General features: G+C 53.0%; 7 protein-coding genes across 7 annotated transcripts; 3 read left to right on the top strand and 4 right to left on the bottom strand.

Moving 5' to 3' along the window:
• Nucleotides 1-30: 30 nt before the first annotated feature.
• On the bottom strand, nucleotides 31-1,317 carry VTP21DRAFT_8809 (uncharacterized protein; the record flags this gene model as incomplete). The annotated part of the gene is made up of 2 exons (XM_069399700.1): nucleotides 31-620; nucleotides 696-1,317. 2 exons carry the CDS (start codon nucleotides 1,315-1,317, stop codon nucleotides 31-33), a joined length of 1,212 nt encoding a protein of 403 aa, XP_069255091.1.
• A 553-nt stretch (nucleotides 1,318-1,870) lies between these two features.
• VTP21DRAFT_8810 (uncharacterized protein) lies at nucleotides 1,871-3,869 on the top strand (the record flags this gene model as incomplete). The annotated part of the gene is made up of 2 exons (XM_069399702.1): nucleotides 1,871-3,527; nucleotides 3,598-3,869. 2 exons carry the CDS (start codon nucleotides 1,871-1,873, stop codon nucleotides 3,867-3,869), a joined length of 1,929 nt encoding a protein of 642 aa, XP_069255092.1.
• Nucleotides 3,870-4,232: 363 nt separating this feature from the next.
• VTP21DRAFT_8811 (mitochondrial 54S ribosomal protein bL17m) lies at nucleotides 4,233-4,843 on the bottom strand (the record flags this gene model as incomplete). Its single annotated transcript, XM_069399703.1, has 3 exons — nucleotides 4,233-4,454; nucleotides 4,539-4,601; nucleotides 4,694-4,843. The coding sequence occupies 3 exons, from the start codon at nucleotides 4,841-4,843 to the stop codon at nucleotides 4,233-4,235; spliced, it is 435 nt and encodes a 144-aa protein (XP_069255093.1).
• A 79-nt stretch (nucleotides 4,844-4,922) lies between these two features.
• Nucleotides 4,923-6,849, top strand: VTP21DRAFT_8812 (uncharacterized protein; the record flags this gene model as incomplete). The annotated part of the gene is made up of 7 exons (XM_069399704.1): nucleotides 4,923-4,961; nucleotides 5,381-5,540; nucleotides 5,602-5,751; nucleotides 5,849-5,856; nucleotides 5,916-6,038; nucleotides 6,100-6,587; nucleotides 6,702-6,849. 7 exons carry the CDS (start codon nucleotides 4,923-4,925, stop codon nucleotides 6,847-6,849), a joined length of 1,116 nt encoding a protein of 371 aa, XP_069255094.1.
• Nucleotides 6,850-7,148: 299 nt separating this feature from the next.
• VTP21DRAFT_8813 (uncharacterized protein) lies at nucleotides 7,149-8,321 on the top strand (the record flags this gene model as incomplete). Its single annotated transcript, XM_069399705.1, has 1 exon — nucleotides 7,149-8,321. One exon carries the CDS (start codon nucleotides 7,149-7,151, stop codon nucleotides 8,319-8,321), a length of 1,173 nt encoding a protein of 390 aa, XP_069255095.1.
• Nucleotides 8,322-8,874: 553 nt separating this feature from the next.
• On the bottom strand, nucleotides 8,875-11,051 carry VTP21DRAFT_8814 (uncharacterized protein; the record flags this gene model as incomplete). The annotated part of the gene is made up of 9 exons (XM_069399706.1): nucleotides 8,875-9,164; nucleotides 9,268-9,616; nucleotides 9,724-9,906; nucleotides 9,985-10,095; nucleotides 10,167-10,193; nucleotides 10,272-10,377; nucleotides 10,451-10,706; nucleotides 10,774-10,912; nucleotides 10,974-11,051. 9 exons carry the CDS (start codon nucleotides 11,049-11,051, stop codon nucleotides 8,875-8,877), a joined length of 1,539 nt encoding a protein of 512 aa, XP_069255096.1.
• Nucleotides 11,052-11,396: 345 nt separating this feature from the next.
• VTP21DRAFT_8815 (uncharacterized protein) lies at nucleotides 11,397-14,650 on the bottom strand (the record flags this gene model as incomplete). Its single annotated transcript, XM_069399707.1, has 9 exons — nucleotides 11,397-11,448; nucleotides 11,533-11,587; nucleotides 11,669-12,140; nucleotides 12,218-12,605; nucleotides 12,678-12,939; nucleotides 12,997-14,081; nucleotides 14,174-14,379; nucleotides 14,456-14,523; nucleotides 14,578-14,650. 9 exons carry the CDS (start codon nucleotides 14,648-14,650, stop codon nucleotides 11,397-11,399), a joined length of 2,661 nt encoding a protein of 886 aa, XP_069255097.1.
• Nucleotides 14,651-14,827: the final 177 nt, after the last annotated feature.

Below are 14,827 nucleotides of genomic sequence, written 5' to 3' on the forward strand. Positions count from 1 at the left end.
AAGAAAGAAAAAAAAAAAGTGGTATTAAAGCTATGCCTGTGCTGCTGGAGCCAACCCAACCCGTAAATTTCCCACATCATACACGATGTAATGGCTCTTTAAAAAGGCCACGCCCAAAAGCCAGACGCCATCCTTGGTCCCCACCAGGGATGAAAAGCAATATCCATCTCGGCTCTTCACCTGCTCCCTAATCAGGTCTCTATGGGGAACTTTGAACTCCTTGCCGCTTATCCAGAAGGTGAGCTGGCTCTTTGTTTTGGGCGGGTTGCAGGGGACTAGCCAGCCAAGCCGGTCGTCATGAACGGACCCGGGGAAGAGGCTAGCGTGGACTTTGGGGAGATATTCCTTTGGCAGAGCAATCACGGTGCTCCCTGTGTCGAGCACCGCCTTGGATGGCCCTATCAGCTTTTCATTCCCCACCGTTAAGCGGTCGATGTCGATGGTCCAGTATTTTGCCTGCACCAGCGGGACATACGTGAGCGCACCGGTGTAGTACCTTGAGTCGGCGCCCCCGAAGATAATCTCGCCTCCGCCGCCCTCGGATTGCCGTCCAAGAAAAATGCTAAAGACAGGGTTGGGAACCAGTTTCTGCGATATCATGTTCTGGAAAAGCGGAGGGGCTATAGCAGGGAAGAAAGGTCAATACGCAGGGAACGTGGGGGCCGAGGAAAAAGAGAGAGGGGGACCCAACTCACCCTTCAACCGCGATATCTCCTGGAATCCTAGCCCTAGGACCCCATCCACGACATCATCCTTGAACTCCTTGGAAGCCTCGGTCGCCAAGCCGATGGTCTGCTGCCGCACGTTTATCCCGCCTAGCTCCACCGTGTCCACGCCTACGGCCCCTCTGACATAGCTTCCATCCACATAATGAATAATCCATGGGTCGCCTGTTGCTCTGAAGGTGGCGGATCTTTCTGCGTTGAACATTTGGTGCCACTCGGCCTTTCTCCTCTCCTTTCTTCTGGGAGTGGCTTTTCTCTCCTTGACCAGCCTCGCCTTCTTTTGGAAGTCTTGCTGCGTGTATATCCACAAATCCGCGGAGCCTGTGTCTAGATCCAGTCGGAAGACCTGCCCTGGGGTTCCAACCGTGACCTCTGCGTAGTACTCGATATCTTTGCCCACGTCCGTAAGCTGCATGGCAGTAGGGGTATCGGGGACAAAGCCTCTGCGAACGAGAGTGGACCAGGCCCGGAACGGGGTGGGAAGCGAGAAGTTGCGCTGATGTACGGGGAGGCGGACCAGCGAGTCACATAGGGAGAGCTGGGCCAGCGAGAGCAGGAGAGTGGGAGCAAGAAGCGACGACCATGGTTTCATATTAATATTAGGAAATAGCAAACAAATAAAAATAAAACAAAAGCGCAAGCAAGGGCAAACGTTTGTGGAGAAACATCGAGGTTTTTAAAGTGGAAAGCTGAACCAAAAAAACTGCCCGAGTTTTATGTATCCGAAGTTATATTTCCGAAATCACCCAACTCAAACCATACTAGAGGTTAAGATATCAACTAGTTAAGGGGACAGGGCGCGTTTCAGACGCCGGGCTGAAGGCTGCACTGGAAGAGGATATCGAATCGAAATACGCCTGACCAAACTTGTCCCCTAGGGATTTAGGGGCGATCCGGATTTTGGTGGGATTTGGGGGGGAGAGCTGGAAAGTTTTCGGCCTGTAGCACTTAGCTCAGGCGCTCTCCCTCTGACACACCAGCCTCTTTGGTCGGATACTTTTGCTCTGTCAATTTTCTCCGCCTTCCTTTCGTTTCTTGTCTGATACCTCCTCTTCCTGATCAAGTGACCAACTTTCCAAACATTCGATCCCTGCTTGTTTCCTCTTGTTTTCCGCCGCCAAACCTCACCCATTTTATTTTGGATTATGCCTCAAGGCGATTCCGATTCTATATCGCCTTTTGTCCTGAAGAATCGTCGCTCCGTCACATGCCCCTCTATTATGTCATCATCCTCTTCCCATGACAATACCTCTGCTCAATCCCCCACCGCAATCACATCCAGATCATCGGACAGCTGCCCCACTACCCCTATTAGCTCAACCTCCCCCTCCACATCGAATGCCTCACGGCGATTGATTTCTGCACTCACCAATGCATTCCATTCTCCAAGCATTAAATCGGCTGTGACCGCTGAAAGTGCAGGCACCACGGGGGGAGATTCCAAGCGATCGCTTTTAAAACTAAAGGAGCTCTCTCTAAGAGATGAAAATGGTGTGCCGTTTTTCAGGCTGAAAAAGCCAGCCAATCCCATGGAGGAGGGGAAGCCGGTGGGGCTGCGAGGGGTTGCATCGCCCCTCGATCCAGAGGGATTAGCGCACCTGTTGAGAGAGTGTGAGGGGCAGGATGTGGATGAGGATGAAGCTGAGGGCGATGTCGTAGAGGAGAGCGAATTTAATCAAACAAACAATCAAGCGGGAAAGGGTCGGTGTAGCCAGGGCGAGGATTCGGAAATGAAATTACCCAATCGCAAGCGCAAGCGGCGCAAGCTTGGCCCTCTCCTGATTGACATGCGGGATCTCTCCTTCTATCAACAACTTCATATACGCACCTCTTTCAACATCAATTTGCCGTCATTGCTTATCAAGCGGTACAAACGCGGTAGTGTGTCGCATCTCTCGCTCGAAAATTTCATCACCTATCCGGCCGAAAGAGTCGCTTACCGGCAGAGACACAAGAGCGCCGATTCGGGTTCCGGCGCCGGAAATGAGGGGCTGGTGCGGGATGTTGGCCTGCTCGAGGAGGAAAACATTGTGGTTTACGACGATCTCATGGAGCCCGGAGAGGACACCGCGGGGTGGACCTTGCTTGCCGTGCTGGAGAAGATTGTCTCGGAAGCTTGTGGAAAGGGCCCGCGGCTTTACTGGCTTGTAGGCGGATTTGAGGCATTCAGGGCCTGGGACGGGGCAAGGGAGTTTGTCGAGAGCAGGTATGGTGGCCATTCTCCTGGGCAAGCTGGCGGGGGGGGTGGGGGCAGGAAGTTTACCTCTCCAACCTCGGTCTCTTCGAGCGATTCGAACGGGTTTCGGCGCTGGTTCCCCCGGCGGATGTCGGTGAGTAGTGGGCCCTTGGGGGGTGGGGGTAGGGACTCGAGGCAAAACCTGTTCACTCTCGATACACACCGTCGAAAAGGAGGGGGCCGGCACGCCTCCAAGGCATCGGCTCTTTTTCCTCCTCCCACAGCCTCGCACCCATCGATCCCCACGGAGCCCTGGTCGCCACACACTTCCGCCTCTCCGCCCCTAAGCACTAGCCGATGGGGAAATGATGGGCCGCCGCCAACCACGTTCGAGGTGTCCGAAATACTAGCGGGTTTCTTGTATCTCGGCTCGGAGTTGACACGCCCTTCGCAATTAGACGAGTTGGCGTCGCGAGGAATAAAGCGCATCTTGAACATGGCCGAAGAGTGCCCGGACGATGTGGCGGGGTTGAGGGACCGGTTTATCTACAAGAAGGTGAATGCGAGCGACAACGTGGAGATGAAAGACGTGGATGCGTGCATCACAGAGGCCATTCAGTTCATAGGTAGGTTTGGAGAGGATGTGGTGTTTGGCCGCGGAGATGGCTAACCGGGGCTGTGTACCCTAATTTTTAGACGATGCACGAAACGCCAACGAGCCGATCTTTGTGCACTGCAAAGCTGGAAGGTCGCGTTCCGTCACTGTGGTGCTCGCCTACCTTATCCGCCATTACCGTTGGCCGTTGAAGGCCGCCTACCGCCATGTGTTTCGCGTGCGGCCGGGCATCTGCCCCAATCTGGGCTTTGTCGCAGAGCTTTTGCGCATCGAAGAGGGCGAGCTCGGGGTCGTGAGCAGTCTGGGAAGCCCCCTGACGCCCATCAAGGACTCCAAGATGATTTGCCGATGACTCTCTCTCCTCGGCCTTGCATGTTTGGTGATAATGGACTGTGTTTATCTGTTTCCTCTTTTTTTTTTCTTTTTTTTTTCTTTTTTATTTCTAACTATTTAACTTAGTTATCATTTCGTCCTTTCTTGTCGCATGTTGTTGTGCATTAGATTGTGTTTTTTTTTTCCTCGTTTCGTTTCATGCTCATCATTTTTTTTTGTTCATTGTGTTTATTTTTTTGTTCATGTTTTTCTAGTTGCATTTTCTTACATTACATCTCAACACTTTATCCAAGCTTGACTAGAATGGAAAAAAAAAGATCATTACAAAAAAAGAAACTATAGAGAAAGTGGTTTTATACATATGAAATAACAAAAAAGATATCTAGACCTTCAGTGAACTCTGGTCCACCATACTCTCTCCCTTGATCTTACGCATTTCAAACCGCTGTTTGATATCCATTGGGCCAATGTATTCGATGAGGGCTTTGGGCGCATGGTCGCCGTAGCGATGCCCTATGCGTAGGACCCGGGTGTACCCTCCAGGGCGGTCGCGGAACCGTTCTGCGAGGGGACCAAAAAGCTTAGGGATGGTATGGTAATGTTCCTACCGGGGCGATGGGAGAAGTAGTGAAAAAAAGGGGGGGGGGTGAGTGGATGCTGTGATAAATCAATGTTCAGATCGACTTACTCTGAGGTAGGCACGAGCAAGTTTTTTAGAATTTTCATCGCCACGCTTGCCAAGAGTAATCATCTGTTCAAGCATTTCATTATTTTCTTTGTTAGCCATTCCATCACTTTCGCATCGCCTCCGATAGGTAAAGTAAGCAAGGCGAATTATGATACCTTGTCGGCAATTCGCTTCAGTTCCTTTGCCTTAGCCAGAGTGGTCTCTATTCGCTCATGTCGGATAAGAGAGGTGGCCATATTGCGTAGCATGGCATTGCGATGAGCCGAGGTGCGGCTCAAGGTCCGGACGTGTTTGCCGTGATGCATTGCTCTGGATCGGAAGGTAGGCTTCACTTCACCTTAGATTCGCGAGTTGACTGCCCGAGTTGTTTATTAGTGGCGCAGCATGACTGCCCGGAATCCCACGCGGATCTTCAACATTGAGGTAAGTTCAACTTTGGGACTGGAATTTTTGTGCGGGGGGTTAGAAGGTCTCTGTTACGCCTAACTTCAGGGTTCGTTGTATTTTTTTTCACTTAGGGCTAAGCTTTCAAGCTCTTTCCACAACTGAGTTTTCCTCGTCAACTCTTAATATGAATCAAGCAGTCAAAGTGGCTCCTTGCCCTTACAGGACAGGAAGAGTGCTGGGAGAGGGCACGTATGCAATAGTCAAAGGTCAATTTTGTGATGCTTGCTTGGTTATCTCTGTTTCGAAAAGAAACCAGCTAGAAGCTGACTTGCTAACGCGTTCACTTTTATCCTCTTCATTATACATATACAGAAGCCGAACATGTAGCCTCCTTGTTTTTCTTGCTATCTCCCTAGGGATGGACTCTAGACGCTAACATATTTCTCCAACTCCAGATTGAAACCGGCAAACGATATGCGGTCAAGGTCATCAACAAGAAGCTCATGGCGGGCCGCAGCCACATGATCCGCAACGAGATCAATGTGTTGAAGCAAGTCTCGGAGGGGCACCACAACATCCTAAAGATGGTGGACTATTTCGAGACGGAGAGCAATAGTCAGTACCCCGACGCTTGGGTGGTAGAAGTGGGCTAATGACTGACATCCGTTCTTATTAGTGTACCTGGTGATGGAGCTGGCGCTGGGAGGGGAGCTGTTCGATAGGATAGTGCGGAGGCAATACTACTGTGAAAAGGATGCCATTTGGGTAGTGCGAGAGGTGTGCGAGGCAATTGCCTATCTGCACGACAACGGCATCGTGCATCGAGGTAAGCCTCTATTTTCGCGCTCCGCGGACCGCTCCCTATGTATGTGCATGATAACCTATATTGACCTGTCCCTTGGCTTTGTGTGTTTCTTTCGAAGATTTAAAGGTAAGTCGAGGTCTACACTTACGCTCCCAATCTCTCCGGTCTCACGCAAGCCATGCTAGCCCGAAAACCTCCTCTTCCGAACGCCCGCCGACGACAGCGAGCTCCTGCTTGCCGATTTCGGATTCAGTCGGATCCTCGATACAGATTGCCTTGAGACCCTGAAGACGGTGTGCGGGACACCGGTAACCCAGTTCCTGGGGTGCGCTTCTTAGCAAATGGACTAAGTTTTCCTCCTCCATCTAGGGATACATGGCTCCCGAGATCATCAAGAAAATCGGCTACTCGACTCCAGTCGACATGTGGTCCCTCGGGGTGATCACCTATTTTTTGCTTTCGGGCTCGATTCCGTTCGAGCGTGAGTCCAATATCGAGGAGTTGCAAGCCGTCCTCACGTGTGACTACACGTTTGATCCCGAGACGTGGGACGAGATCTCTGCCCATGCCAAGGACTTCATAGATAATCTGCTGGTTTTGGATCCCACGAGGCGGATGACTCCGCGCCAGGCATTGCAGCATCCCTGGATCGTGGATACGCACAGGCCTGAGATAGAGCGGGACCTGTTACCGAAGATTAGGAAGAATTTCAATGCGAGGAGGACATTCAAAAAGGCGGTGGATGCAGTGCAGATGGCGTTGAAGCTGCGGCAGCTGTCGCAACATTCGGTCGAGGTCGATGCGCTGAAGCCGGAGGAGGAGGATGTGCAACGAGTGGGGATTCTCGCCAAGGAGGAGTGAGGAAAATAGAGATGGGAAAACGGGGAGGGGTTTTAGACGCGGGCTGAAAGATGTAATTAGGATGTGGTGAGAGCTGTGTTTTGTACGCAATATGCTCCTTTCAATCCAAGTAATACAGAAAAGGCAACCAAAGCTGCCAACTTATTGCCCCTTGATGGCCCTTGTGCCGCAGGGCCTGCTGGCGCGTCCGCTCTGCCTGAATTCCGGTTGACCCAGGCCGCCAGCTCACTCTCATTTGGCGGCGGGCCTCCTGATTAGCCCAATCTCGGGGGCCATTTGGGCCAGGACTCGCGGGAGTCTATGCCTCCGGCCCCTTAAGGAAGGGATCGCCCTTGATCCTCGCAATAGCACAAACCTAAAGCTATAAATGAACAATAGCCGTTTAGGGTGTTTTTTTCCCCTCTCGCCTTCACCGTGCTGATCACAGGCTGCCCCCGAGCCTTCTTCTGCCGTGGTGCCCCGCCGCTCCCCATTCCCAGCAAAAGCTTCTCTTTCTCATCCCTGCCCATCCCCGCCTCGATTCATGCCCCATTCCCCTCGCGTGTTCTCTGACAAGCATGTCCTTGCCATTCCTTCTCCAGCCCGCGGATTTCGCGCAATCTCCCCCAAAACTCGATCAGGCCCCCGCCGGTTCTACGCCCATGATCAACGCCCAAATCCTTGATTCCTCCTCCCCTGCATTTTGCGCCTCTGATCTCGGCGAGTTCTCGCCTGTAGCCCGGTCCCGGCCCGAGGATTCTCTGTTCGGCCCCCCCTTGCAGGTGAGCGAGACCGGCGAGGATATGGGCGCTGAGCAAGAGTGGAGCGTGCCGCAATGGTCGATGATCCGTTCTGAGAGCAAAGATATCGCCTCTGCGAGCGATCAGGCGGTATGGGGGTGGGTGGCCGAGTCCGATGACGCCGGGAGTGTTGCCCCGCCGAGCTCTTTGCTGAAATCAGCCATGAGGTCCTTGTTGACCACGAACACGGTGAAACATGTCGACGAGAATAGGCTTGATCTAGACTTTACAGCTGCGACGACGCCGATGGCGGAAGCGAGCGCCGCATCCGCGTTGGATGAGCTTTTGTCTTTATTTGACCCCTTTGACCAAAGCAATATTGTCATGGCTGGAGAGGACGTGCTTCCGGAATGCCCAACTGGGCCCGAGGACATGTCAATGTATCCCTCGCCATCTGCTTTAACCATGGCTGCTCCTTCGCCCATTCCCTACGCAATGGCTCCCGAAAACTCATGGGAAAAGAGTTTGCTTCCGCTAATTGAAGGGATTTCGATCTCCCCTCCTGAAGCCTCTCACCAAGGTGCCCACGAGGCACTTTCCCCTTCTTCATCTTCTTCTCCGCCGAACCGGTTCCACTCGCCAGAGGTTATTAGCATCTCAAGTGCTCTCGCTCTGATTGCCCCCTTGGCTTCTCTCATCGCCTCCGCGGCTAGACCCTTTCCTGGGCCGTCAGCGGCGGCGAGGAAACGCGCTCGCACTCCTCGCAACAGGAAATACATATGCGATCTCTGCGGTAAGGTTTGCAGCCGACCCAGCGAGTTGGCGGTCCACCGCAACAAACACACGGGCGAGCGGCCCTACAAGTGTCCGCGCGTGGATTGCAAAAAGGCCTTCACTGCCCCCGGAAACCTGTCGCGCCACGTGCGCGCACACGCCAAAAAGGAGCGGCTCGATCCAGAGGAGGGCCTAGAGGCAGGCAAACTGCTTGCAAAGCGGCGCCGAAGAAACTGACTCGAATCGAAAGCATAAAGCCATGGGCTGCGTGCGACATGTTTTGTTTGTACCATACATTTTTCACTGTGTGTTTTTGATACCGTTTTCTGTTTCTTTGCTTTGTATATACCACGATAGTTTCGCTTCATTGGAATGTTTTTTTTTTTTGGAATAATCGTCTTTGTATATCCCTCAACATGTTTTGATATGTTTTGATTTTTATTTCCTATTGTGTGTTTTTTTTTTGTCTTTTTTATTTTGATTTGCGTTTCGTAGCTTTCTCTTTTTTTCTTCTATACCTTCTCAACGTATGAATGAACAAGCTGGGCATAGATACCTACCAGCCCAATGCAGTGCCCCCCCCCCCCCTAAGACGCAGTGTCTCAAAGGACCGTTGGTTCAGTACATGATCAAATGGATTTCTTGTCGATTATAGTAGTATCGTAAGAATAAGTAGTAAAATATGACACAATTAAACAGAGAGATGACAGACGGGTGGGTGGGGGAAGAGAGAGGGGAATGGAGAAAGGAAATAGGAGAGGAGGGAGGGAAGAATGGCAACCATTGTCTATCAGCTGGATTTCTCCGTGCCCGCGTTCTCCCCCTGGTCCTTCGCGCTCGGGGCGGCTTGCTTGGCGTCTGCCGTCCCTGTATCCTGCTCGTCAGGCTTCAATTCGATTGACTTTTCCTCCGTTTCTCGTAGATTGCTGTCAAGATGGTCCTCAAGGTCGCGTGCGCGGTGCTCGAACCCAATTGCGGTGATCACAATCATCAGGAAGAAAATAATGGCCATGAGGATGGCCTGGGTGAGGCCGTAGTCGGCTTTGCCTTGGGGGGTGGGGAACTTTTCGCCAAGGGTTGCTATGCAAACGGAGAGAATGGGGGAAGTGGAGAGTGAGGTTAGCGTCGCCTGGGTTTGAGCTCGGCGGGGACGCCAGGCATCCCCGCTGACGTCTCTCGTTACCTTCGATCTGAGCCGCGCTAGCGGAGATCAAATTCCCGATTTGATAGGAGAGCCCGGTGTAGGTCCCCCGGAATTCCGCAGGCGACAACTCGTTTAAATGCACGGGCACCACACCCCAAGCCCCTTGCACGAAAAACTGCAGCATGAAGGCTCCAAACTGAAGCAGCCCGATGTTCTCGCGGGGGAGCACCCACAGCGGGATGAAGCATCCCCCCAGGAACGCACAGATGATGATGGCGCGACGACGGCCGAAATACTGCGAGTAGTAGCCGAGCAGGGTGCCCCCGACAATGGCGCCAAGATTGGCAAGAACCATGGTGACCGTGAGCTGATTTTCATCGAGCCCAACCTAGTGCAGCCAGGGGGAGAGGGGAGAGAATTAACGCGTTGTTATTTGTTGACGAGGCATCGTCGAGAGCATCGGATCGAGTTGGATTGGATCCGAGAGGGACGTACCTGAGATCGCAGGAAGGAGGGGTAGAGGTCTTGGCTCCCGTGGGACATGAAGTTGAAAAGCGTCATCAGGACAATGCCATAGATGACGCGCAGCCAGTGCTTCTGGAAGACGGTCTTGACTTGCGTCAAGTAGGAGATCTTCTTCATGCGCCTCTGTTGCTCCGTCTTGCGCCAGGTGTCGGACTGGATGGCATGGCATTCAAAATCAATCCGGTTAGCTTAGGGTTGTGCAGAGAAAGAGAGTTTGAAGCTTAACCATACTTCTGGGACAAAGAATCGGATTAGGATGGTCAGGAGGGCGGGTGCGGCACCAATATAGAATAGCGGACGCCATCCATTCGCCTCGATGTTCACGGCACGAGCAATCACGGTCTATAGATGGCAACCCGGCGATGAGCCGATGGGTGATGCAGGGAAAGAAGGGGAGAGGAGAGATTGCTTACCGCAAGAAGATAGCCAAACGCATAGCCCTACATACCGATACAATAAGCCAAAATGGAAAAGATTAGGAGGTGCTTTTGGGCAGCAAAAGAGCTTGGAATCCTAACCTGCTGCAGAATGCCACTGTAGAGTCCTCTGCACTCAGCAGGCAGGACCTCCATAGACAGACTGGCGCCTAGCGCCCATTCGCCCCCCATGGCTACTCCAAACAGGCTGTTGGCATCGGAAAGGGTCAATAAGCCATCCTCAAAAGCCACGGCCAGCGAGCCGTATGTCCTCCACCTACCCTCTTAGTACGATGAACGTTTCCCAGTTGGGAGCAAATCCCGAGGCAAGCTCAAAGGCGGAGTAGAGGATGATATCTAGCATGAGCGGACCCCGTCTGCCAAAGCGATCCGCGAGCGCCCCAAATATGAGCGCACCGATGGGACGAAGCATGAGGGTGGTGGTGATGGCCCCGGTCACCTCTGAGATGGGGCGATTGTTGAATTCCTTGGCAATGTACGAAATGGTCAAGCTGACGGTGAAGAAGTCAAAGGCGTCTAATAGAGAAAAAGCCGGATAAAAGTTAGATTCCGAATGTCATGGCTGGGCGGCCAATCCATCTACCTAGCGTCCAGCCCAAAAAAGCAGCTAGAAATGTAAGATGCTGTTGCCGATTCAGTTTCGCAATCAAGCGGAAGGGATTTTCGGGCTTTTCGTCTAAACGCAGAGAGAACAAATCCCTGAGGCCACTGGTGCTCTTACTCTAGAGCCCCATCGGGAGAATCAGCGTGAGCCGGAGCATTCAGGAAGCAGGGGCAACCCACCTTTTCAACATGCTCGATTTGCTTTGCAGCAAACCCATGGCCATTGTCTCCCCGTTCAGCAGTAGCAGGATCCGCCATCAGTGCGAGAAAATCAAATAGGGAAGAGTTATGGACAACTAACTGGCAGATATAGATGGTCGGAGTTCAAAAGCATGAACCGACTGGAATTTTCACAATGCGATTATGCGCAGGACTTGGCGGGGTTCATCTCGCCCTCATTGGGATTCTCTTGGAGCGCTCATCTGTTCTCGTGGGAAGCCCAGCCTCCAACTCAGCCCGCTGCCCCTCTCGTCATCCCCGCTCCTCCCCTTTGTGACACGCAATTTAGCTCTGGTCACGGGGAAAATCTCTCGGCATTCAAGGGTCTTTATTGATTGGAACAGAAGTCGGCGCTAGATCCATTGCAGCCGAAAGAATATATAATCAAGTGAAATAGGACATCCTCGTCTCGATCCGCCAGGCGTTTGTATAGTACCTAACGTAGGCACGCAAAAAAGGGGCCCAACCGCGCCGCGGTTAGTTTAAAGCACTACTCCTACTCGCACTCTTGGATACATACCCGGTGGCCAGGATTCCCCCCGCTCCCTTCCAGTCCATCTCCTTTCCCACGACCACTAAGAAACACAGGAAAAGTGGGCCAGTCAGCCTAAATCCAATGACCGGTATGGGAAAAGAGGGGCCATTCAGCAGCTTACCAAATTCTGGCAGCATCATGCTCGTTCTGCGTGGGAACATGCGCGCAGCCCGCTGCACCCCGGCTACGTCCGTGCCCACGATTCTGAGGGCAAGCCGCTCGCTCCCTAGGGGCTCCAGGTAGAGGGCTCCAAGGCCTGGGCCGGAGTACTCTCGTTCGCCGACGTGAAGGACCCCCTCGGTCATGGACAAAGGGGGCTCGAACGCCTGCTCACCGCGCCTCTCCGCCACCCCAACATAGATGATGTTGCCTTTCGCCTCGGGTCGCTGGGATTTCTCGCTCTGCACCACGATCTCGCTGTCAATACCCCCATACAGGTATAGATCGTGGGCTATAGTCTGTGCCATGCGAAGATAGTCGGGGTCTTCTGCCGTAATGATGAGGACGGGGCCGGCCGATTCGAGAATGCGGACAATGGGCCCATACGTACCGGGGTGTCTTTCTTGGGAGCGCCAGCTCTCATCGGCAGTGTGCTACGTCCAGAGGAGAGTATTCGGTGAGACCAAATCGTCAATGGATAAACAGATCAAATATATCGGCCAAACTCTACCCTCCATTTCCCCTCCTCTCTCACCAACCATCCCCCCTGCAGCACATTGCCACTTAGTTCCGTCCCATCCACCACGATCCCTTGTATCGGCCCTCTTCGCCCCTCCTCGGTAGGCTCGAAGGCCAAGCGCCGGACATTGGTTGTGTTGATGGCCATGCGGCCCCCGGTGGCTTCCACCTCCACCTTCCCCAAACGAAAAGGTATTTCGAGCTGCTCAACACGCACCCCCCCCTTGCTTCCCGTGTACGCTGGATTGAGGACCGAAAGGGTGAAGCGTGAGGGGAAACTTGGCATGCCTTGCGCGACCTGCCGATCAATATAGGCCTGCATAAAGTCGTCATCCATAACGGTATCGAACCAATGGCTCTGGTCAGGAACCTCGGACATTCTACAAGAGTTTGGGTTTTTTGTGCAGGGTTAAGGCTATGGGTAGGGAGGGGGGAGTTCTAGCGATATTTACCTCACTGGCGCGCTTATATTATGTGAGTGCTCAATGGCCAGTCGGACCAATTTGCGCGAATTCCAAGGAGGCACGTTATCGTCGATGGCGCCAGCCCTCGCGAGGATCGGTAATCCCACCAAATTCGACGTGTGCCGGTCCGCATCGTCCTGCGCAACCGCGCTCTGCAGAATGCCCAAGAGCATGGGATCGACGTGAGAGATACCGGCCCAGAGGTAAAAGGGCACGTAGTCTCGCACCGTGAAACCCGCCGCCGGATTGGCTTAGAGAGTAAAGCGTCAGACAGGGTATCAGTGGATGCGAAGAGTAGGAACATTACCGGCTAAAACCAGATCGGGATAATGCGTGATAAATCGCCATGCGCCTTGTCCCCCATTGCTATGCCCTGTGATAAAGAGCTTGTTTCCGTCTCCAACACTCTTCCACTGCTCCTTGAGCTGGGGCGGAATCCCTGGCATGTTCTTGATAAAATGGGCCAGAGCTCTGAGGACGTTGACTCGGCTCGCTCCGCCCCAGTCGAAGCCCCAGGGGGTGCGACCGGTAGGCTGCAAAACCCACATGTTCTTCTGCTGGCGATAGGCGCTTGTCCAGAAGGGCATGGACGCTTCAACCCCGGCCCCATGAAGGGCGACGAGGATTGGGCTTGTGGAGACGCTGGGTTGAAGTGGGGGTCGTGCCATACAGTATTGGACGGTTCCATCCGAGTCAAGAAAAGTGAACTGGTAAGGCTCGCCCCAAGTACGCTTGGCTAGCATCACAGGGTGGGTTAGCACTTGGTAGGTGTGGGTTGGCGTGCGGAGATTGAAGGAGAGTTGGAGCGTAATATTTCCTTGGACAGCCAATCCTGAATCTGGAGGAGTGAACTTGACGGGGATGAAGCGCTGTTGCGAGGGCGCAATACGCAAGGCTTGGTCATTCTCACGGAGCAGCTCCACTCTCAGGGGGGTCGAGTCGCCTACCACCTTGACCCCCGTCACTTCTTCCCACTCACTCTCTAGATTGAGCAGCGGAAAGCGGCCCAGCTCGCCCGAGAGCACCGCGTTTTCTACCACCTCCGGCAAAATTGCGCCGTCGGGGGGAACCAGCGCTCTCACTTCAGAGGGGAGCCCGGTGAGGGTACACCCAAAGGTGACATTATTCATTCCATTCATCCCAAAAATCCTGATCTCGTTGACGACCCGCACACGGATGGTGTGCTGACCAGGGGAAAGATGCAGGACGTGAGCAGCTGATTTGTAAGCATACCAGTCGCCGCTATACCGCTTGGAATCGACATAGAATTCACCGACATTGAAGCAGCGCGCGACCACCTTGGCCACGTTTTGGGGAACCGTGAACGTGCTACGCGCCCAGGATTGGAATTGCGACGATGCCCAGCCGAAGGGGATGCGGTTGAAATCCCACCTATTCAGATAGCGTTAGTTTGGTTGTTTTTGCTTACTCTCTCCCCAGGAGTAGTGTGTTGAAAATGGGGCCCAGCAAGAGGTACTACGCACCGCACGTTATCATATTTTACCGGTCCAACGGTTTCCCGGTCCGACATCGTGTTCACCTTCATCCAAGTGGTGAAGCCTCCATCCACCAATTCTGAAGGGTACATATCGCTCGGGTTATACGACAATGAGTCAATCCCCCCGAATGCCTCTAGAGGGTCGGCGCCAAAATCCTGCTCGCGCATCCCAGTCGGAAATGGGCCCAGCACCTAGCCATTAGGAGATATCGTGTTTTAGGCTTATTATACAAAGAGCATGAGAAGGTTCATAGTCTTGCTGAATTACCTCCCATTCTGAGGGTAAGAGATTGACGCCGGTCATTGCTTCCTCTCTTTGAGGCTGTGGTTGTATCCCTGTTATGCATAAAGGGTCAATAAAGAGTCAACGCAATGGACAGACACGCGTACCATCACTTGGGAACGCCAAAAAACTAAGCAATAGCACGAAAAAGATCATAATTAATACAGTGTTAGATAGCATGAGGATGGCCACGACTCCCAACCTTTTAAATAGTGGGCCACAAATGACCGCTTCAGGGAACAGAGGGAAAAAAAAATTACTGATTATTTTGCCACTCCCCCAAATTCCTCGGCATCTTAAATTCCTTCCCCCTTACTGGCGAGCGAAAAGAAAACGCCGTCACATTGTGACACGTCG

Source organism: Calcarisporiella thermophila (assembly GCF_041956535.1).
Source record: "Calcarisporiella thermophila strain CBS 279.70 unplaced genomic scaffold VTP21scaffold_4, whole genome shotgun sequence".
Lineage (NCBI taxonomy): Eukaryota > Fungi > Calcarisporiellomycota > Calcarisporiellomycetes > Calcarisporiellales > Calcarisporiellaceae > Calcarisporiella > Calcarisporiella thermophila.